Genomic DNA, 23,065 nt, shown 5'->3' with positions numbered 1-23,065 from the left:
TTTAGTTCCCCACATAATTTAAGATAGTAATTCATTTAAAGGAGTTATTAGTTTAGGTTTATACAGAGGCAATTTTGTGATATCAACAACCAAAAGTGGTGGAGTTGGAACCGTAAAGGAGAAAGTTTTTAAATGCTTTTGAAGTTAAGATGGTATAAATTAAAACTAGAATGTTACAGCTTTAGGATATTAAGGGGGATTAAGGAGTTATTGTTTAATAGCTATGTAGCTTCAGTTTTGCAGAATGAAAAGAGTTCTGGATATGGATTAATGGCAACACAACTTTATGAATGTATTTAATACCACTGAATACCACTTAAAAATTAAGATGATAAATTTTATGTTATGTGTATTTTACTACAATAAAAAAAATTGGGGGAAAATTTTTAAAGGTAATGTGCCACTAAAGGACTGACTGTGGAAAAGGAGCAGTATTGCCAGGTGAGAAGCTTGATTTATACACTGTTTATGCTTTTTTTTTTTTTAACATACAAACAAACAACTTTTTTTTTCTTTTAAACACCTGCCAACCACCTCCTTTTTACATTCTCTGGGACTCCAGCTGTTTCCTTTCTACAGCAGGACAGGGACTCACAAAGCAGAGTGATTTCTTTGCCATTTCACATAGATGTAGATGGAAGTCTCTTTCTTAAAAAAGCTATCTAAAGTCTGGGGAAAAATGTAGTCTTTAAATTGATACATAAAAGTGAAGAAAACTTTGAAAATCATTTTTCTTGGTTTTTAATTCAATGTCACAAACTTTTATAAGATGCCAGAACAATTCTTTAACTACTATCTCAGAAATTTCTAGAAGCATGAAGAGAAGGTTTAATATAAAATGCTAAATATGCTCTTAGTAATTATATAATCACAACCAAAAAATATTACCAATACTACTGATTTATATGAGTTCAAGTTTATTAATATCAAGTATATTTGGCAGTACTTAGAATGTTGAAAAAAACTTTCAAAATGTTAGGAGGAAATGGCCAAGATTATAAATATACTACTGTTTTAAAAACGTATATTAAAATATCATGCTTACCACTGGACATTTATACAAATTTCATTTATTGCTTAAGAAAACCTTCTGTTCAGATATCCTTTAACTTACAACTGAGGATCTGGAAAGCTTTATAGTTATTAGAAGACTACTAACAAATTTATTACATATTAAAAATAAACTTGAACTTAGATTTGTAACTGTGAGTTCACAATTGAATGTTTGACCAGATATCCATGTATTTGTCTTTTTTTTTTTATTTGAGAGAGACAGAAAGTGAGGGAGAGAGGCAGAGAGAGAGAGGAAGAGAATGTTAAGCATGCTCCACACTCAGCACAGAGCCTGATGCAGGGCTCGATCCCACAACCTGGGATCATGACCTGAGCTCAAATCAAGAGTCGAGCGCTCAACTGACTGAGCCACCAAGGCACTCTAATCATGTATTTGGCTTTTGATCAGAAAAGAAATCATTATTCTATAATCCAACTTTGAAAGTCTAGAAAATAAGGATATTAAAAAGAGGAGGAAAGAAAGAAAGAAAGAAAGAAAGAAAGAAAGAAAGAAAGAAAGAAAGAAAGAAAGAAAGAAAGAAAGAAAAGAAAAAGAAAGGACTACAAATAACATTCATGTTTATTTGGGTGTATAAATACACAATTTTTCAGGCCATCTAGTGTAATCCTTTCATTTGATGCATGAAACTAGGTTCAGACTTGCCCTAAGCAACAAGTCAGTTAGAATTGAGCAAGTCCCAGAAATGCTAAAAGCCATGACTTGATGTTTTTCCTCCTCCCTTCACTACTACTCTCGTGCCCCAACACTTTCCTCCTCTTCTGTCCAAGTTGTCTCTTGCTATCCCCAAAATAATTATTTCTAATACTTCTTGATAACTTCTGGAGCATCTTAGAATCCTTATAGTTTGGAAACTTGGCCCATTATACATCTCAAATCTCACTTTCTAAACCCTCTCTTCCATCCTCATTGCAAAAGCACGGTGGCTCAAATTGTTTGAGACTGTTGTTATATATATGCCATGCGTACCTTTTTTCATTAAACAAAATGTCACTGTGGTCTTTTCCTTTGCCTATACTTTAGATTGCATTTGTTTATTTCCCCACAATGTACTGTAATATGTAACACTCTGTGAAGTTAATTTGCAATAGGGATCAAACATAAACCCCAGAGCAGAATGTTGCCCAGCTTAACACCTTTGTCTCTGCCTCAAAAATTATTCCTGAAAACTTACTGAATTTTACTTCAGTCTGAGAAAAAAAAATCCGATTTGACTGTTGTGGTTTTCTATATTTATGTTATATTAGCTTTTCTCATCTTCTCAAGATTTAGGGACTCGTAACAGAATTGGTGATTTAAACTTAAAGATAACTTTATTGTTTTAATATGGTGGCTTCTAAACAGTGTTAAGTAACAGAGAAAATCTTATTAAATTAAATTGACAAATAAAAGCATCAACTAAAATTACTGTAATTTAAACGGTGCAAAATAGGGGCACCTGGGTGGCTCAGTCAGTTGGGCATCCAGCTTCGGTTCAGGTCACGATCTCACAGTTCGTGAGTTCAAGCCCTACATTGGGCTCTGTGCTCACAGCTCAGAGCCTGGAGCCTGCTTCAGATTCTGTGTTTCCCTCTCTCTGCCCCTCCCCTCACTCTCTCTCTCTCTCAAAAATAAATAAATATTAAAAATAAATAAATAAAAATAAAAACAATAAAAATAAAAGTGCTGGTGTAGATCACTATGCCACATTAGACTTAACATACTTATTATTTACACATGTATTAAGTTATTATAGATATTTTATGGCAAAGTGGCCAAAATTCCCTCTAAAGGAGATTGAGACCTAGGCTTATTAAGGTTTCCGCTAAAATAATTATTTTAAAAAGGTTATCCACTTTGCACTGTGAACTCAAGGCCCAAGAAAATGTCTTATTCATCACTATTTCAGAAGTTCATTATGAGTGGTATATAATCAGTGCTTAGGGCCAGCAGACAATTCTTCATGAGTCTCCATTTCTGCATGCCTTATGACAGCTTTCTTTCCAGACTATCTTTTCAAGGATCTGTGTATAGCTAACACCCTGGGAAGATACAGATAGTGTTTTCCCCTGTGCTAGAGGGCACTATGCTACTCTGGACTCATAGGGTATGGACCACATTGATTCAACTTATGGGGTTTAGACATGGTTCACTGTGGAGGAAGGGGCTGAAGTTATCTTGTGGTGGGGCTCTTTAGGCTAATTCAGTGTACTATTGCCGCTTCTATATCTGAATTGTAGAGTAGAAGTTGATATATCACATGTTTTACTTTTCTATCCCATAAGTGCCAGAGGCAATTATCCCAATAGGGGAAGAGCTGCAGGTAGAGAAATGTTAGTGTGACAAACTCTTAACTTGACATCTCTTGGATGACTATTGGGTCTATCCTCTGATGTCCAAAGCTTTCACTATATAGATGATATCCTGTTGGTTGTCATGTCAGAATGGTATGTGAATTATATCTCAACAACAACAAAAAAAAGTCTTAGTTTCAACTGTCCTGATAATAGTGAATTATCACACCTCTGCCAGCAGGACTTGACCGACAAATCTGAACAAAATTCTGGAGATAGCATTCAGGGATTGGTTAGTCAAGTAATTTCTTGGGACTATGGAAGAAATATACTGCTCAATCTCTCCACTGGTCAAACAAACAAACAAACAAACAAACAAAAAACAACAGTAACCAAAAAACCCTATTATCTCTTCAGCTTTTTACCACAAAAAAGTAGGTCCAATATCTCACTGGACCCCTTCAGAAGTGGAAACAATACAAGATTCTGTGACTGATGATATTATCAATTGGACCCTCTGGCCTCCACCTAGAGGCATCCCTTGTGGCTTTGGGTTTGTGGCCTTTCTAACACAGATACCAGGTATATTCCCATTGAAAAAAAGCTCCTGCTGGACTCTTTTAGAAACTAAATGATTGACCGTTGGAGGCCTTGTGACTCTCTGACCTAATAGTTCTGGTTTGGGGTGAAACAGCTCAGATTCAATGACTAACAAGGTGAAAGGTCTTCCAAAGCCTCACTTGTCAAAAGAAATAGCCATCCTGGCCTCAGTGTAATCCTGGCTTTGACGTGAGAAAGTAGCAGCTATAATCCTCAGGGAAACATTACCTCAACTCAATGGCCTGAACCAGAGCTACTGGCTTGGAGCTACTGGCTTGGATTAAATTCACCCATGTTCCCCTATTGGTCTGGTTCAGGGTTGGTTCAGATAAGCTGAAACCCAAATGACACTTGGGTTGTGGCCAACAGTCCACAGTTTGGTCTGCCATGTGGAAAACTACAGACTGGCTGACTACATACAACCTGTTTTGGGTCCTCACACAGGAAAATCAAATCACAGTTGTTTACAGAACTGTTTTGATTACTCATATGGATGTCCAATGTAAAGTCCCATCCCCTGATGAGATGACTGGAATCAAATCACCGATGAGGCTTCATTCTATATTTGAAGCTATTAATGCATGCTAGACTTGTGACTTCTACAAACAGTTTTTTTAAGTTTATTTATTTTGAGAGAGAGAGAGAGAGAGAGAAGGGGAGGGACAGAGAGAGAGAGAGAGCGAGAGAGAGAGAGAGCGAGAGAGAGAATCCCAAGCAGGTTCCACACTATCAGTGCAAAGCTTGATGCAGGGCTCTAATTAACTAACTGTGGGATCATGACCTGAGCTGAAATCAAGAGTCAGATGCTTAACTGACTGAGCCACCCAGGTGCCCCATTACTTCTACTAAATTTACCCCTTCATCTATGGTGAAAGAGGTAACATTGCCTGGATCCTTGCCCCTGTCTGCTATTGAAAAATTGACTACATTAAACTTTCAATACCTTACTGTTGATATCTTTTCAGGTTGCCAGGTGACTTTGGCCATATTAACTGTGGGCCTTGAAATTTGTCTGTATAATTTTACAGTTTTCTGGACCATTGGAGTCTGACAGGTACTGCCTTTTATCACAAAAGCTATTCAACAATGAGCTGATAGTCTGACTCCACCAGTCTTACTTCCTTCCGTTCAAACACACTGATAAGGCAGTTAATGTGATTGTCCCCAGAAAAGGATCATACCCTTGCAGCTACTTCCTAGGCAATGAGTAGGAAAAACTGTACGGAGGTTAAGACAGACCTGCTTTGACAACTCAGGATTCTGTCCTGACAATTCCTGGGCATGATGCATATTCCTCTCCCCTAACAGTGAGTCCCAGACCAGCATGATTGGCACATACTTATCCTCATGGCACAGCCTGGCCACAGGAGATTTAAGGTATACAAATTTAATCCTGGCTAAGTTTTCTAAAAATGCATTTATTCCTCTTGTCCTAAACCTTCCACACAAAAGGTCTAGGTGTGAATGGAGAATGATTAGGAAAAAAAAGTGAGGTTGCAGTTACTGAAACGGGACACTTGAATTTTGAGGGGGTGGAGGAAAACCACCACCCAGCATCTTTGAAATGAACACCTTACGTTCTGAGAGGTAGAGGAAAGGGGGGGCATGGATAATTTTTTGTCCTTCAGAACTACCCCTGGAGCCTTCTTCCACAAGAAAATGTGCTGTATGGCCCTTCCAAGTGGCTGCAAGAACCTTAAATTTAACTTATTGCTGGGTCTGCCATTCCTTTCCAGAAGGCTGTGACCACAGTGTGATAGTGATTCCCCTTAACATTACAGAGAAGTTGATCAGGATATCAAGGGATAGCCCCAGAACCTGTACCACCTGTACCGCTAGACGTTTCCCTATATCCATTCTCAGTCATCCCATGGGATGGACAAATGCCACCTGGAAGGTGTTCTGGTCATAAATCATCTTCAAATGTTTAAGAAAACACCACTAGAAATAATTCAAGTCAGTTTTGACTCACTGGCCAGGGTTGTTTTAGATGGCAGAATTTAAACTTCTTCCTTGAGGCCCAAGAGTCTGTGCAGTAGCTAATACTTCCAGCTGTACCTGGTTTAAAGCCCCTAGTGGGAGTCAGTACAGAAACTTAAAGAGAAAACACCTGGGCTATTGATAGTAACCTTAATAAATGCATTATGAGGATAACCCAATGGATTTTGTCCTGGCTCCTGTCCGATTATTCGGGGGGACCTACTAGAGTGGGTCTAATGGGAAAATTTGCCATGTATACACAAGGACTACATATTATTGGAAGACAATTTTTTTTATAGGTTTCTAACATTTCTGCCTAACGTACAAGAGTTGTTGTTCTGGACTACCTTTTCAAAGATGTTACTATAGCTAATAGACTCAGAAGATGGAGATAGTCTTCTAGTGTTTCCCTCTGGGGCAGAAGGAAAAATTTCTTTGCTGTCTGGTATAATTAAGATAATCATTTCCTCTGGATCATGGAGTGGAAAGGTTTGGTAGTAGCCCTTTTTAAAATATAAGGTTTCCTAGGCTTGGGATTCCTAGGGGGGGATTCTTTGGATTCCTCCCTGTGCAACTTGGGGGCAAAGGGGAACAGATAGGAGCACTAAGCTCCTCCTGCCTGATGTGACAAGTAATAAATGTCGTATTTCTTCTGCCAGCATACAGACATTCTGATACAGGGACTCCATGGTCATTTAATCATGACATCTTAAGTTGTAAGATGATTTTCAAATAAAGTGGTGATGCTGTTTGATGCATTCATTGAATCCTCAGTCCCCATGTCTCTATCTCTGCCTGTTCATTTTAGGTAATTTCCACAGTGCAGTTGCTGGTCATTGATACCTTCTTATTAAGTGACTAGTCATGATCTTTTCAGCAGCTGTAATGCAGTAGTTAAAAGTTTGTTGCTCTTTATTCCTAGACTGCTACTTAATGGTTGTTAACTCATTGGAAAGGAAAATAGTAAAGAAATAAGTATTAATTTGTAAATGTTTTCATATTCTATATATTAAATGCCTAAGGTGAAATAAGCAATTAGCAAAGAAGAGAAAGAAAAGGAGAAAAGACACATGTACCCTCTGCAATTTGGCATTGATGTTCAGAAGTATATAAAAAGAAAATACTATGTAACTCATGGAAAGTGGTTGATACTACATTGTCACTCAAACCTATAGTTCATTAGCCATCACAGTACCTTCATAGCCTGTTATGATACTCATTACTGTTAAGTAATGAGCATAAATAACCCTAAAGACTCAAGAGAAGCATTTAATTTCCCAAACTGTACAATAACGTCATTACATATTACTAACTTCCTAGAAGATGAATGGTAAGAAGTTTTGATGCCAACCTTTTCAAATGACTAACTTTGAGATCTTTTCTATTAATGATTTATATGTTTAGTTTTCAAAAAAAAGGGACATCTTTCTTAATTTCAAAAAAATAATAAAATAAAGCAGCGCCAATGAAAAAGAAGTAAAAATGTATTTTTATAGCATTCTGTATATTTATGTATTTACTCACTGTTTATCACTTCAAGTTAAATGTAAGCTCTGTGAGGTTAGGGATCTTACCTGTTTTCTTCATTGTGATGAGAACAATGCCTGAAATATTTAAGATAACCACTGACTTGAAATACTCATTTATAAAAATTTCATTCTGTCCATTTCATTCTGGCATAGCTTTAATTAGAACTAAAATTATCCTGAGAACATCTATAATTATTACATTTAAAAAGGAGCTGAAGGCACTCAAGGGTAATCAAAGCATCCAGGACTTAAAAAGCCAAGATCCTAGAAAGTAGAGTGTCATGCTGATATGAATCCTATATTTCCCTCCACATTTTCCCTCAGGAAAATTCTTAATTTTATTAACAAGAAAAAGAAGCCAAGCAGAAATATGAAGTTTCTTGTAGCAGTTTCACTGGAATGAGGACATAGAAGTTAAAGTGCAGAGATGCCAAGGTAGTTAGGATTGGACTAAGATCCTCAAGAGGAAAGAGCCACAGAAATGTGAGCTCAAAGTAATGTATAAAATTCCCCTTCATGTGTCTTCCAACTCCATGTAGAATATGTGTAGGAGAGACACATAGAATCAAAGGGCAATAGGAATACCTATTGTACTAAAAAGCTAAGAAGGAACTTCTTCAGTCACTGGATGCTGTGAAGAAGGGGGTTAGAATCGAGGGACAAACAAGGTGAGGGTAACCTGCTAAATATGTCACTCTTAGTTGAGACACCATATTAGCTCAGCCCCCAAGAGAAACCAGAAAAAGTCCAGTCAATAAAGCTTGAAAATAAGCCTCAAAGAAACTCTTCCATACAATGTCTGCCTGCAAGATTCAAATTAAATCCTCTTTAGAGAAAGAAAACACCTTTCGGGCTCTTTACACTTTTTTCATTCATGTCTGATATTTAATCAAAGATTGAATGCCAAAAAGGAGAACTAACTCAAAATACAAGAGATAAACAGTCAATAGAAATAAACATACAAGTGATCCAGATGTTGCAATTAACCGAGAAAATTTTGAAAATACCATAATTTGTATATTCAAGAAAATATAGAAGATGATAGAAAAATTCAACATGTAACTAGAATTTACAATAAGTAAGTAGAAATTCTAAAACTAAAAAAAAATGGAATAACTAAAATTAAGAATTCAAAATATAGGCTACAAATTCTTAGGTAACTCAAGAGAGACAATTAGTGAACTACAAGATAGGTCAGTAAAAAACATGCAAATTAAAACACAGAAGCACACACACACAAAAATAGATAACAATTCAAAACAGAGTTGAAAAGTCTAATGTGAAATGATGAGAAATTCTAACATACACATTTTTGGAAGCACTTTACCTCAAAGAAGAGAAATAATGAAAAAGATTAAATGTTTGAAATACTTGGTCAAGAAATTTCCAAAACTGGTAAAAGACATAAACCACAGATTCAAGGAGCCATTCAACCTTCTTACTACAAACAGAGTAAATACAAAGAAAATCACACCTTTGCTGAAAAACAAACACAGAAAATGAACCTTAAAAGTAGTCCAGGAGTAGAAGGATATCTTCAGAGAAGAAAATTAAGATTTAGTACTGACTTTTCAACAGAGTCTATGAAAGCCAGAAGCTAATGAAATAACATCTTTGAACACAAAAACTTTACCTAGAATTCTATGCCTAGAGAAGATATCCTTCAAGTTTTAAAGTAAGTGTTCAAATGACAAAAAACGCATCTGAAGTTAAATAATTACTAAAACAAATCCTTCAGGGGAAGGAAAATAAATGCAGATGGAAGCTTGTTAATGCAGGAAAAAATGAAGTACATGGAAAAACATAACCACAAATCAACAAGCTAATGAAGGGGGGAAAAGGAAAACAAACAAAAACTTGATTCATGCAAGAGAGGACAATAAAAACCTAAAAAAATATACATAGAATACATACGACAAACAAAAAACTCATACAAAGATGGTATTGATAAATCTAATTATATTCTATAAAAAATATTAAAATGATTTGAATATGTTAATGAAATACTATCAGAATGGAATATAAAAATAAGCAAAACCTAATTATAGTCTCTTATGAGATAATAATTTTAAATATAAAACACAGAAATGTTAAATGGGAATGGTTAGAAAAATATCTATTACTATAAAATTACCAGCCAAAAGAAAGTTGTTGTAGGTATGAAATATCAGAGGAAGTAGCCACTAAGGCATTTGGTTAAAGAGGGAACCTAGAGTTAAACAAGGGAATTTTATTATGATGAAATGGTCAATGATCAATCTCTTCCTATACAAAACGTGATGCCCTAATAATGTAGCTTCAAAGTATGAGGCAAAATTTGACAGAACTATAAGTTCATTTAGAGAAACCCACAATCATAGTAAGAGATTTTAGCATTCTTCGGTCAATAACAGAATTCTTCCTCCCAAAGTCACTGAGGACTCAGAAGATTTTTAAAACCACAATTAATAAACTTGAAATAACTGTGATTTTAGTAACAATATACTTAAAATTCTTTTCAAATGCTCATGGACATTTCCCCAAATATATTATATGCTGAGACACATTTTTAAGAAACAAATAAAATCAATATTACATCAAACTCTTTCAGAAAACAAAACAGAGGAAACATTTCCCAATGAAATGTATATGGCCAACATAACTTTGATACCAAAATCTAAATTAACAGTTTTATAAAAAAGAAAATTTATACATCCAAGTTCTTCTTGAATATAAATGCAAAAATTCTAAACAAATACTAGTAAGCCAAATTCAGAGATAATAAAAAAGATAATACATTACAGCTAAGTTGGTTTATTCTAAGAATATAAGAGTTAAAGTTTGAAAATCACTGTTATATGCATAAAAAGTATTTGATAAAATCGAACTCATATATAAAATCATCATCATCATCATCATCATCATCATATTAGCCTCTTGGAATGGTAAAAATATGTTAAGGAAGGTAACTTCCTTAATCAAATATAGAGTTTCTACAAGAAACCTATATTAAAACTCTTACTTAGTGGTGGAATACTGAAAGCTTTCACCCAAAGACCAGAAGCTAGAAAATGATGAAAACTAATATCACCACTATTCAACATTTTACCGGAAATAGTAAATCAAAAACAAACAAATGCACAAACAAAACAAATAAAAGGAATAAGAATTGGAAAAAAAAATTGTAATTGTTCTCAGATGACATGATGTGTATACAGAATACCAAAGACCTGAGAGATAACCTACTAAAATTAATAAGTGATTTTAACAAAGTGGCTGAATATAAGGTCAATATACAAAAATATAATATCAGAAAATATCTGATAAATCTAACCAAAAATGTACAAGACCTCTATGATGAAACCTACAAAGCATTTTTACAGAGATTTTTTTTTTTTAATTTTTTTCTTTCAACGTTTATTTATTTTTGGGACAGAGAGAGACAGAGCATGAACGGGGGAGGGGCAGAGAGAGAGGGAGACACAGAATCGGAAGCAGGCTCCAGGCTCTGAGCCATCAGCCCAGAGCCTGACGCGGGGCTCGAACTCACGGACCGCGATATCGTGACCTGGCTGAAGTCGGACGCTTAACCGACTGCGCCACCCAGGCGCCCCTTACAGAGATTTTTAATGGCTTACATAAACTGTGGGATAGTCTATGTTCATGGATTTTAAAAAGTAATAGACTAAAAAATATTATTTCTCCCAAGTTGATTTATAGATTCATTTGACCCAAGAAGAACATGACCCCTCCTTCACACTATAAACAAAAATTAATTCCAGGTGCATCTAGATTTAAATGCTGAAAGCTATAAAGTTTCTAGAATATCTTCATGATCTAGGAGTAAGCAAAGATTTCTCATATATCACAACAATTAAATTTTTTATTTGAAATTAGAAACATTCTGTTCATTAAAATTAATCATAAAGACAGTGAAAAGGTAAGCCACAGAGGTTAGAATATTTGCAAGGGAAAAGAGAGCAGTATTCAGAATATATATAGAACTTCTACAAATCAATAAGAAGAAAAGATATACAACCCAATGAAAAAATACACACACACTTGACCATATCACAAAAGTGAATATCTAAATGGCCAATATGCATTTTAAAAGGTATTCAAAATTATTAATTATGACAAATGAAAATTAAAACAACAATAGCTATACCACCACACACCTACTGGAATGGAAGAAAAAGACATGAAAATACAAAGTGTTGTGAAGATAGAGCTCCTCTAAAACACCCATATTCTTCTGATAGGGCTATGAACTGATATAATCACTTTGGAATACCATTAGGCACTATCAACTAAACACAGGTGAATGTTAAGGCCCAGAAATTCTATTCCTAAAAGAAATGTGACTATGTACATCAGAAGACATGCACAAGAATGTTCATAGCATTTAGCTTTAATAGGCAATACTAGAATTAACAACAAATATCTTCCAATAGTAGAATAGATTACTATCCAAAGTGTATGTATTCAAATAAAAAAAAAGGTGTGTTCAAATAATAGATTTAAAAAGTAGCGTATTCAAATAATAGATAAAAAGTGGGTATTTTCTTTTTATTTATTTACTTATTTTTTTGAGAGAGAGAGAGAGAGAGAGCATGTGCACACCTGTGTGTGCACAAGCCAAGGAGGAGCAGAGAGGGAGAGAGAGAATCCCAAGCAGGTTCTGCACTGTCAGGACAGTGCCCAACCCTAGGCTCAATCCAACACATTAGGAGATCATGACCTGAGCTGAAATCCAGAGTTGGACACTTAACTAACTGACTGAGCCATCCAAGTGCACCAAAAAGTAGGTATTTTTAAGATTGGTATATATACAACTATACTCAACAACATAGATAAATCTTATGGACATAATATTACATGAAATAATAAGATTACATACTGTATGATTCCACCTATAGGAAGTTCAAAATAGGGAAAACTAATCTATGATGATGGAGGTCTGAATACTGCAGAGGCATGAGGAAGTCTGGAGATGTTCATATGTTTTACATCTTCATCAGAGTGGTATTTATGTGGGTGTAACTGTCTAGAGAAGAGGAAACAGAGTGAGTAAAACTAATGTAAAAGGCTAGTGCTCTGTATGATAAAACAGTCCTCGATTTGGTTGGAGCATTTGGAAGTCACAGAAGTGGTATGGATGTCTTTACACTTTGGTACCTTACTGTGGACTCTTACATTAACAATATAGAGGGTGTTCTCATTTTGCGAGGCAACAAAGAACTACAAAAGACTGTTGAGCAGGGCATACGTAAGCTCAGAGTTGTATTTAATGAAGGATAACTGATAAACAAAACATTGTGCAAATCATTTTGTCAAAGAGTATGCACAAACTCTTGTTAATATTCTCGGAGCACAGTCACATACTGTACATGCTTGTAGAGTAAATAAAGAGGATATTAAGAAATCAGAAGCATACCTTTTCAAGTGTTGTTTAAAATAATCTATGACATAGTGTTAAGAGGATAAAAATCTTAAAAACTGATTTAGCTCCAAACCAGTATACTAAACATTTTTAAGACCTATATTTATACGTTGTGGTTGGTACTTACTTCATCAAATGTAAAATCCTCCAAATTTATTTCTTCATATTCTTCTTCAGATTCTTCACTCTTAATAGCCTCTAAAGCTGTTGTCAGTTTCTTTCGCAAAAGGAAGCCCTTCCAAACTGCCTAAACAAAAATTTAAAGCATGTTATACAAGGTTATAGATCAAACTACAAACCAGATTCTCTGTGTTATCCCATTAGGAAGATAAAACATCTAAGCCCTTAGTTTAATGGCTCAATAATCTGTTTTTTGAACTTTATGTGACACTTAAAACTGTAAGATAAATTAAACAACTGCATGTGTCTAAAGTTCTGAATCTCAGGAGACTTTCCTTGTGGTAAGCAGAAAAGAATCTTTAAAACTCCCTCAACTGCACATGTAGGTCAACCAATCAATTATCTGACAATTCCTCCAGGACCCATTCTAAACTAAGAAGAAAGAGATACAAAGGAAAACCAATTTTTCTCATTTTCAAATAATTGTGTATAAAATAAACTAACACACATTTAGGAAAATTTCAACATATACAAATGGCCATATTAGAAAGGTATAATCTTTTCCCATAACTATTAACTAATTTCATTTTAAAATAAACTAAGCACATAAAAATAGAATTAAAATCATTCAGATTCCTTAATAATCTTGGAGTCTAGAAAGCTTTCCTAACTATAACTCCAAGAACTCTATAGCTTTTAAATAAGTACTTTTATATACTACTAGGGAGTGAGATCTAAGATCCATTAAGTATAAAAAAACAAGATAGAAACAAGTGTATATTCTATTTTGCCATTTTATGCAACTTTGCATATAAATATACAATAAATACATAAATTATATAAACATATACACTCAAATATATTCATATATGTATATGTGGTTGTTAATATTTACAAATAAAAGTTATGAAATTAATTTTAAAAATCATTAAGTATAGAGGCAGAAAATAGGATGCAAGACATAGCAACAGAAACCAGACTTCTCTGAATATACCTTTCTTAGATTTGACTTTGGAACTGTGCACATGCATAAGATAACTATAAAACAAACAAATATGAAATAAAAAGGAAGTCCTGAAGAGATACAAAAATATATTTAATGCTGGAGGCATATACACACAGAAGTTATTTAAAGTGACTTTAAAATATATTTATTCCTAGTCAAATATACTCAAAAGACAAATTTAACTACAGAAGATACCTTAAATATGTTTTCAATAATCATATTGTTAGTAATAATATTGGTATTGTTATCACGGAAAATCTATATATGGAGAACTGGAATATATGGACAATAGCCAGAACATACATGACAACAGAAGTCACTCATAACCTCTGCAGCAACTAGCCTTGAAAGCCAAACCACAACCTCGGCAACAAGTAGCCAAGAATGGTCAAGATTTTGTCAATGACTGTCAGCCTCCCTACTTTTGTCCCTACTTCCAACTCAGGATCAACCAAAGCTAGCCAAATAAGCTTCCCAACCAATCACACAATATGTCCTACTTTCTAGCTGCCCACTTTAATGCCTTCCCCCTGCCCAAACCCTCCAATTAGACCATACCTGAAGATCTTTTTTTTCTCTCTCTCTTTCTCCACTAAAGGTTTCCTACTCTCCCCCCTGTCTTTGAGACTATGCCAAAGGCAACTGATAGTGGCTGAGTCCCTTGCTATAGCAGTCTCTGAATAAATAGCCTGTTTTTTTTTTTTCTTATTTGTATGGTCCTTATTTATTTTCACTAAGTATGTGCATGTGTACACAGATACAAACACAGATACACACACACACACACACACACACACACACACAGAAATGAAAATGAAAAGGAGGAAAAAAATAAAGAACAATTATGTTAATGTTATTGGGAACCAGAAATTTCCATAGAAGAAAAAAGATGCAAATATAAAATCGAATAAGTAAAAATCCTGTAGTCCTAAATTTAATATTAAAATGTCAGTATGAACCCATGGTATACTTTTTCTTAAAAATATGTATTTGTAAGCTCCGTACAATGAAAAAACATCTAGAAACCATGACCATACCAGTAACAACAACACCTCTAAGATCCTAATTCACTCCTAAACCCAGGCTGGGTTTCTAAATATTATCCCCATTAAAGGAACCAAAGATCTTTGGGGCAATGTCTGAATCTAGGCCTGGCATAAAATGTAAGCAAAATGAACCTGAAACATAATGGCACATTAGAAAGCAAGGGAAGTTTTTAAAAACTACTAAATTGTATCACCAAAGCTAATTTGAACCTAACCTGGCCAAATGAGGGACAATTTGAGCATCAGTAAGAGTAAATTTGCAATGGAATTAAACATCATATATTTAAAAATTTTATGTGTATATTTTGATAGAACACATTATGGTGACCGCTGAAGGATACTGGGAAACCTTATTAATCTAAAACTTGGTAAAAAAGCATCAAGCATTTAACCTGCCTTTCCAGTGAATTGCACCTCAAGGTAAACTACATAGTCAATTAAACAAAGTTTCTCTCTGTAGACATTTTTTGTTTAAAAATGAAGAAATTACACATAGAGTATCAATATTTTGCAAACTATTTACAAGAATTGACCTAGGCAATTATAATCAATGGTCACTAATATTCCTAAAAGAGAGGCAGCTAGACATTAGGTGCTTCTTCACTGTAATACATACAACCACTTAGAGGTATTCATTTTTTAAACTTTTTTTAAAAATGTTTATTCATTTTTGAGAAAGAGAGAGAGCACGAGCAGGGGAGGGGCAGAGAGAGAGGGAGACACAGAAACTGAAGCAGGCTCCATCCAGGCTTTGAGCTGTCAGCACAGAGCTCGATGTGGGGCTCAAACTCATGAACCATGAGATCATGACCTGAGCTGAAGTCAGACACTTAACTGACTGAGCCACCCAGGCGCCCCTGAAGTATTCTTGATAAAAAACAAAACAAAACAAAACAAAAAAACCCAAATAATAGCAAATTTTATAACCTACTGTCAGCTTACAGAAAAAGAAGGAACCAAGAAACATGTATGTGATGCTATGGGGATACATTTGGCAAAACTCAGAAAGCAGAAAACTACAGGAGAAAAGACCTAGTTTCCTTAATAAACTGTAAGGAAAAAAGAGAGGGGGTTACTATGTATTTAAAAGACTTTCAAGTATTATTTAAACCAAAGGCAAAGTGATGACTTTATTTGTATTTTGATTAAGAAAAATCTGTAAACAAACATTGATAAAACAATATAAATTTGAATATTGATTTGATATTTGGTGATATTGAAAAATAAGTTTCAATTTTTGGATGGTAATGTAGTTCTACTTAAAGCAATAGGTCTTACAGAAATTCATACTGAAATATTTACAAAAGAAATGGTATCTGGGATTTGTTTCAAATAGTCTAGTGATGAGTGGGGAGAGGTGGGTTGGTTACAGAAGATATCAAGGTGACATGGAGACCTAGGGAAAACAGGGTATAAAGGGAAACTTAAATCCAGGCTTTCAATAATAAGGATCAGCTCACTGTGGTTCACAACGGATCCAGCCCAACTCATCAGGGACAGGACTTCTCCAAAGCTCTAGAGTACAATATATAGTGTGTATCTTTCTGGTGTGATATATATAGATACTTTCCTCCAGCCATCTCTGATCAGTTTATGAGAAATAAAGGTATTATAGATGTTCAGATTCATCTTCTAGCTTATTTGTTTCTGTCAAGATCTTAACTTTTCCCCAGTAATCCATCTACAATTAATTCATGTTTCTCACATATTCAAATTAATTCCCTGGCCAAGAAATTGTATCTATTTTCCCTCCAACTCCCATCAACTCCCATTCCCAAAACATACTATACACTTGTTCTCTCCTAAAGCATTACTTAGTAATCATCTGGCAAACAACGAGAGGGTGAGAAAGACCATGGGGCAAAACGTTAACATAAGGTAATTCAGGTATCCAGACCTTGCTAGCTCTGTAATCCTGACAGACATCTGTCAAGGATGCCTCAAAACCTGTCTTCATTTCAGCCAACCAGAAAGGGAAAAGAATATGAAGGGATATCTGTGCAATGTTTAATGATCCAGACATGGAGGTGGTGTACATGTCTTTCATGTACAATGTATTGACTAGAACTCAGAAAAGGAGCCATCCTAAAGTGCAGGAGAAGGTGGGATATCTAGTCTGGCTGTATGCTTGGAACAAGGGGAGAATGTGAGTTTTAGTGAGCAGAGAGCAGCCTCTACCACATCCATCATAAAATGTTCATTTTGCTCCTTCTAAAGCCCAGGCTCTTTCTATTGCTTTGTGCTCTGCTCTCTAGAATGGTAAGTCAGTCTAGAATTCATACTAATACGAATGCTGTAAGTAACCAGATGACTGTACGCAAGAGAAGAGAAAATGAAACTGAGATCACTTCAGGTGATTTTAAATACCATGGTGTACAATAAAAGAGACTTGCTCTAAGCTGCAAAGGCTGAATTATGCTTACTTTTGTCATAGATACACAGAAGCTCAACAAAAGGACATTCATCAGAGATATCAGTCCCTGAACTAGACTGTTTCACAAAGCGATAAACTTCTGTTTCTTCATTGAACAGAATGAAGCAAAAGTTTCAGATCCACGTACCATCAATGCTGAACAAAGTATTCCTTATCAACTGATGACAGGAGGGAGTTTGGTCTGCATGATATATTCATTCCTCATGTTGCAGAATAATATTTTGAGATAGTAACTGAGGTTCTTTCTTTTCCTCAGAGTTTTCTTGAATCCATTGAATCCCCCCCACTCCCACCACCATTCAGGCATTAGTAATGTCTATGCATTGCCCTTAGGAGTACAGTTCAGACAAATTAAGTCAACTGAAATACTGAATATATTTATTAGAACCATAGCAAAGATAATGTTGAAAACTATGGCTTTCGTAGTAAAAGCCAGCAACTTAATTTTAAGGCTATTCCTCTAGTTGGTTATTCCAATACCTTGGAGGCATCCATGATTCCTTACGCTCTCTTACATACCACATCCCCATGAACTGATGTTATCAGCTCTACCTTCAAAATAAACCAACATATATTCTGGCCTGTGATTTTCTTACTGCTTCTACTGCAACACTCTGGCCTCATGCTACCATTATCCCTTGTCTGAATTACTGTAATATCCCCTAACTGATTTTGCTACTTCTACCCCTGCCTTCCTACAGTATAATCACAACATAAAGGAAACTTGATCATGTGAGCCTACTGCTCAGATTCCTATAATATCTTCCCATGTCATTCAGATGACAAGCCAAAGTCTTTACACTGACTTATGATTTGTAAGTGTTACCCTTTTCCCCTCCATCACTGTCCAGTCACCCTGGCTTCTTGTTGCTCTTTATAAACACTGCAGTATGCTCCTAAATCAGTGCCTTTGATCAGATATTCCACTGTCTGGAGTGTTCTTCTCCCAGATAGCCAATGGCTTAATCTGTCACTGTAATGTCACGTTTTCTGGTCTTCCATTTCCCATCATATCTAAAATGATAAACTTTCCCTTGATACTCCTGTCCTGTTTATCCTGCTTTATTTTTCCTCTTCGTACTTATCACTATCTAACATATTTATTTACTAACTGCACATCCCAGCAGAATGTAAGCTAGTAAGATTTTTGTGCCAAGAAATATTTGTTGAAAGAATGGATAAAGGGAAACACTAATTTTTTGGTTACTCTCTTTCAATTCGGTACCATTATGTATTTATTTAGTTTATTTAGTTTATGTATTTATTAGGATTATTTAGTTTTATGTATTTATTTAGTTTATTTTATATTTATGTATTTTTTTAGTTCTGCCTCTTCCACTAGAATGTAAATTCCATGAGGGCAGAGAACTTATACAGTTTGTTTATGGTTATGGTTCCTAAGCCCATAATAGTGCTTGACAAATAGTAGATTCTAAAAAATATTTGATGAATAAATAAATAATAGGATGAATGTGATTAGGTTGAACTTCACTTCAAAATCTGATCTTGGTGAGGTTGAATCAAGTCTATTCAATACTTGCTCCCTGAATTTCTCACTAAAACGTGTATTTGAAGAACTTTAACAATTATTTTAGTAGATTTTTAAACATGCTTCTAAAAAGAGCTCTAGATTAGGCCAAGTGAGAGTTGCTATGGCTAATCAAATGTTACCAAATGTGCCAAATGGCATATCTGATCAGAAGCTTTAAACATGATTGTGTGGCTCAGTTTGGCCCTTGGTCATGAGAAATGTATTTCTAAATTATAGGCTACTCTTTTCACCCTAGATACTAAGCACAGGCACAGCCAACCTATGGCCTACCTGTCACCTAATTAAGTAAGAAGCAAATCCAGTAGCTATAAATCACTGACATCCATGGGTTGTCCATTATATAGAATTACTCAGTGAAAAATGACAACTACATCTCTCGGGACTATTTCACCAAAAGATTAAAGCTAACCTGAATAAGAATAGCAGCCTTTTCCCTCTGTTCTTGGATATTCACGGTGTTTTCCCTTTTTTCTTCCTTTAAAATAGTTTTATTCTTGATGCAGTCATTGGGTTGGAATGTCAGGGGTCCTACTGCAGCAGTATGTAGCCTTGTAGAGAAATTAATCTGTCTGCGTACCATGTAACCACGCCAGTGTGCCTGGATTACCAAAGCTGCCATACTATTCAGAAGAGAAAAGAAAACATGGTTAGAACCCATAAAAACAGTTGTAGGTAAGAGGTCCTCATAAACTATACGTATAAACATGAACTGCATCAAGTATTATTTTAAAATAAGAACATCTTTTGTTAACAATAGGCACATAGGTAAAAATGGTATGGAAAACCTTCAAATCTGAAAAAGAGAAACGGGCCAGTAACTTAGACAGGGATGTGAGGACTAGGGGGTTTTTGTTTGTTTCTTTTAAGGAGGAAAATAATACCAAGATTTTTGTATGATAACGGAGTATGTTGATCAAGTAGAAAGGGGGGAAAGTGATGATGTTGCAAAAAGGGACAATGCAGGAGCCTATGCTAAGTTGGCAACAGAGGATGTGATCTTCCTCACAGTGGAGAGACTAGCCTTGGACAGAAGGGAGGGCCCCCTCCACTGTAAGAGAAAGGACCCGTGAGGTTATTACTAGCTGCACTTCCCTCCCTGCCCATGACAAATATTAAATCATGCCCTTACAAACCCAGTAGTAAATTCTAACATTTTCCCAGCCTACATCTATTTGCCAATTTCAGGCACTGAATCAATCAATGCTGTGTTTTTTCCACACCCCCCTAGGCTGCCCAGCAACATTAGCAAAATTTGAATAACAATGATAGTAAGTGGGTTCTCAGTGTGCTTCACCTTTTAACTCTTCCTAATTGGATAAATTTCCCTTTTTCCACACAGATTATTGCAGGAATATTATCAAGGTACTGAGTATAGTCAAAATACTAATTATTCTGTCTTAAGTGCTCTTTAAATTCCAGAGTTTAGTTTAAAAGGCACATGAAGGAGAAGTGATTCTTGCATATATCCCTTGCATTAAAACAGTTTTCAGTAATTTTATAATTATTGGCAATTCAAATGAAATTTTCTCCTTCCTCATACTAGTAAGTTTAAGGCAAAGTGGAATTGAGTCATAAACTCTGCCAGACAAGACCACACATTGTTTTTTCTCATAGTAGTATATTTGTGGGAAATTAGGAATGATGTAACCATTTTTATCATTATTTTGCTTTATTATCACTATTGTTATCATCATCATAATTTTACTTAAACCCTGTAGAAGACTTCAACCTATTTTGCTATGAATAGAAAGTTAAAGTTAATGGATAAAACTTCTGACCTAAGATAAACTACTTGAACTCCACATGCTTAGAAAAAATAATCACATTCCAACAAATCATGTCCTTCTGTAGGGTAAACAGAACTATAAATTTTGCAATGGATTTAATTTGTATTCAGTTGTTCAATTACCAATTCATTATTTCTTCTTTTGAACAGAAACAAGTTAGGAAGTTTTTAAAGCACTATAATTGGTATTTTGGCTGATAAATAATCTGAAAATGTATTTATCATTTATAACTGGTAAAAAGTGAAAGGTTTGTAAGAAAACTCATTTAAGCTCAGACAGCATCTTGTATTTTTCTACAAATGCATACAAGTTTCACTGACTGTAACTGTAAATTTCTTCTAAAGCTCACCAGTCATTGAGTGCCTGAATTCCTCAGCCCAACATCATCAAAATTTCCCAAGGGAAACAACAACAGTGAGGGATATTTTCCTCAGTTACACTAACACAAGGACTGCTTTTTACTACACTGAAAGCAGGTAAACATGATGACTTTGGGGCTTCCTGAATGTAGGATGTTTCCATGTTGAGAAAAACAGCTTGTATCAGAGGTGCCTACCATCATCACCATCACCATCATTATCTTTTTTTTTTTTTGGCAAAAATCATAATGATAAAATGCCCTTAGCATAAGAACACATGTAAATCATACTTAGGAAACATCTACACAACTGACAGTGAATCTTCCTGAAACACTGAATGGTGAGGTTCAGTAAATGCGTACATTTTCTTTTCTCATTATTCTTTAGGACCTTGGCTTGTCTATATTTTCAATTCGACATCCTTCCTTATTATCATCATTTAGTTATTTTATTGATAACAGATTAAGAAGTTCTAAATGTTGTTTATATGAAATTACAATAGGCAGGGTCTGGAGTGTTTGGAGTTGATGGGGTTCAGAATATGCTACCTCAAAACACAGCATCCTGGTATACAAATATTTTAAGCTGTAGGAATTTGAGAAACAGCATGTCCAGGAAGGACTTTTTGACCTTCACCAGAAGCAGGCCATAAGATCCTCCTGTGAGAGGTGTCCTTCATGTATCCAGAGAAAAGAAGCATTCTCATCTGAAGACGGATGACAAGAAGAATCTGAGTCAACAGGCCTTGCTAAATTTACCCCAGTTTACTACACTTAGCTTATACCCTTTGCCCTAATTATATTTTCCACAACCTTCTATTCTTTGTCAAACCCGATACGAAAATGCTTAGGTTTAACTATTTCTTCAGGTCCTATTTCTTTAGGAAGACTTCCATGTCATGTGAAACATATTAAGTACATTTTTATGCTTTTTTCTTATTAATTTACCTTTTGTTTCAGGGATACCAGCTGAGAACTTAGAAGGGTGGAAGTAAAAGATGATATTTTTCCTCCCTTACAGAGCAAAAGTAATTGATTAAATAAACTGATGAAATATAAAGGAGGAAATATTAAAGCCACTTTTAAGAAAATTTAAAACATTTTTGCACTAGGGAATACATCTTAGTTTTAGCATATCAAACTTTTTAATATAGCTTTCAGAAAAGAAATCACCATTCACACTGACAACTTCTGAAAGAATAAAGACTGGGAAAAATAAGGTCAGCTACTGTGATTTTCTGCATTCTGCCCTATTCAGCACCTGTTATTTTAGGAAAAGCTAAATTTAACCATTTTTTAATTTTGTTGGCTTGACAGTGAGGCCAACAGTAAAAAAAGAAAAAAGTTGACAAGCTGAAGTAATATTTATCTTTACTGGTTCGATAAAAAAATTAAAGCCATTAGCTTTATAAAAGTATTTAAAAGTTGGCAAACCATAAAACAGACTCTTAACTATTAAGAACAGGAGGTGGGTGGGGGGATGGGTTAAATGGGTGATGTGTACTAAGGAGGGTACTTGTATGATGAACACTAGGTGTTGTATATAAGTGATGAATCACTAAATCCTACACTTGAAACTAATATACTGTATGTTAACTGGAATTTAAATAAAAACTTGAAAGAAAAAAAATTAAAAATTAAAGTATTTAATAGTTGGAAGAGGTTTATGTGGTTAATATCAAAGAATATTGGCATACTTTATAGGTTGTTATGCCAACAAAAATTATAGCACACGCATTCAAATACTTGCATAGATGCTTATTAAATTATTCTGAGATCAAGAAGCAAAGACATGGTACATGAAAAGGTATACTTTTAAAAATGAAATTACCTGATTATTCAGCAAGGTTTCTTTATATTATTTTTAGAATAGCAGAGTGTTTTAT

General features: G+C 34.9%; 1 protein-coding gene across 13 annotated transcripts in view; it reads right to left on the bottom strand.

Annotated features, from left to right (window-relative positions):
- The window catches only part of LRRIQ1 (leucine rich repeats and IQ motif containing 1), a 232,830-nt gene that overhangs the window by 124,263 nt on the left and 85,502 nt on the right, over window positions 1-23,065 (bottom strand). For 12 of the 13 annotated variants that reach the window (XM_019835297.3, XM_019835298.3, XM_019835299.3 and 9 more), the window contains exons 17-18: window positions 19,444-19,654; window positions 13,004-13,123 (exon numbers count right to left, since the gene is read on the bottom strand). In XM_019835297.3, coding sequence (XP_019690856.2) covers window positions 13,004-13,123; window positions 19,444-19,654 — 331 coding nt within the window. The remainder of the gene's footprint in view (window positions 1-13,003; window positions 13,124-19,443; window positions 19,655-23,065) is intronic. The other variant, XR_006600919.1, reaches the window with a different exon arrangement.

Source organism: Felis catus, chromosome B4, assembly GCF_018350175.1.
Source record: "Felis catus isolate Fca126 chromosome B4, F.catus_Fca126_mat1.0, whole genome shotgun sequence".
NCBI classification, from domain to species: Eukaryota; Metazoa; Chordata; class Mammalia; order Carnivora; family Felidae; genus Felis; species Felis catus.
Note: the sequence above shows the minus strand (reverse complement) of the source record. Positions and strands in the feature narration are given on the sequence as shown.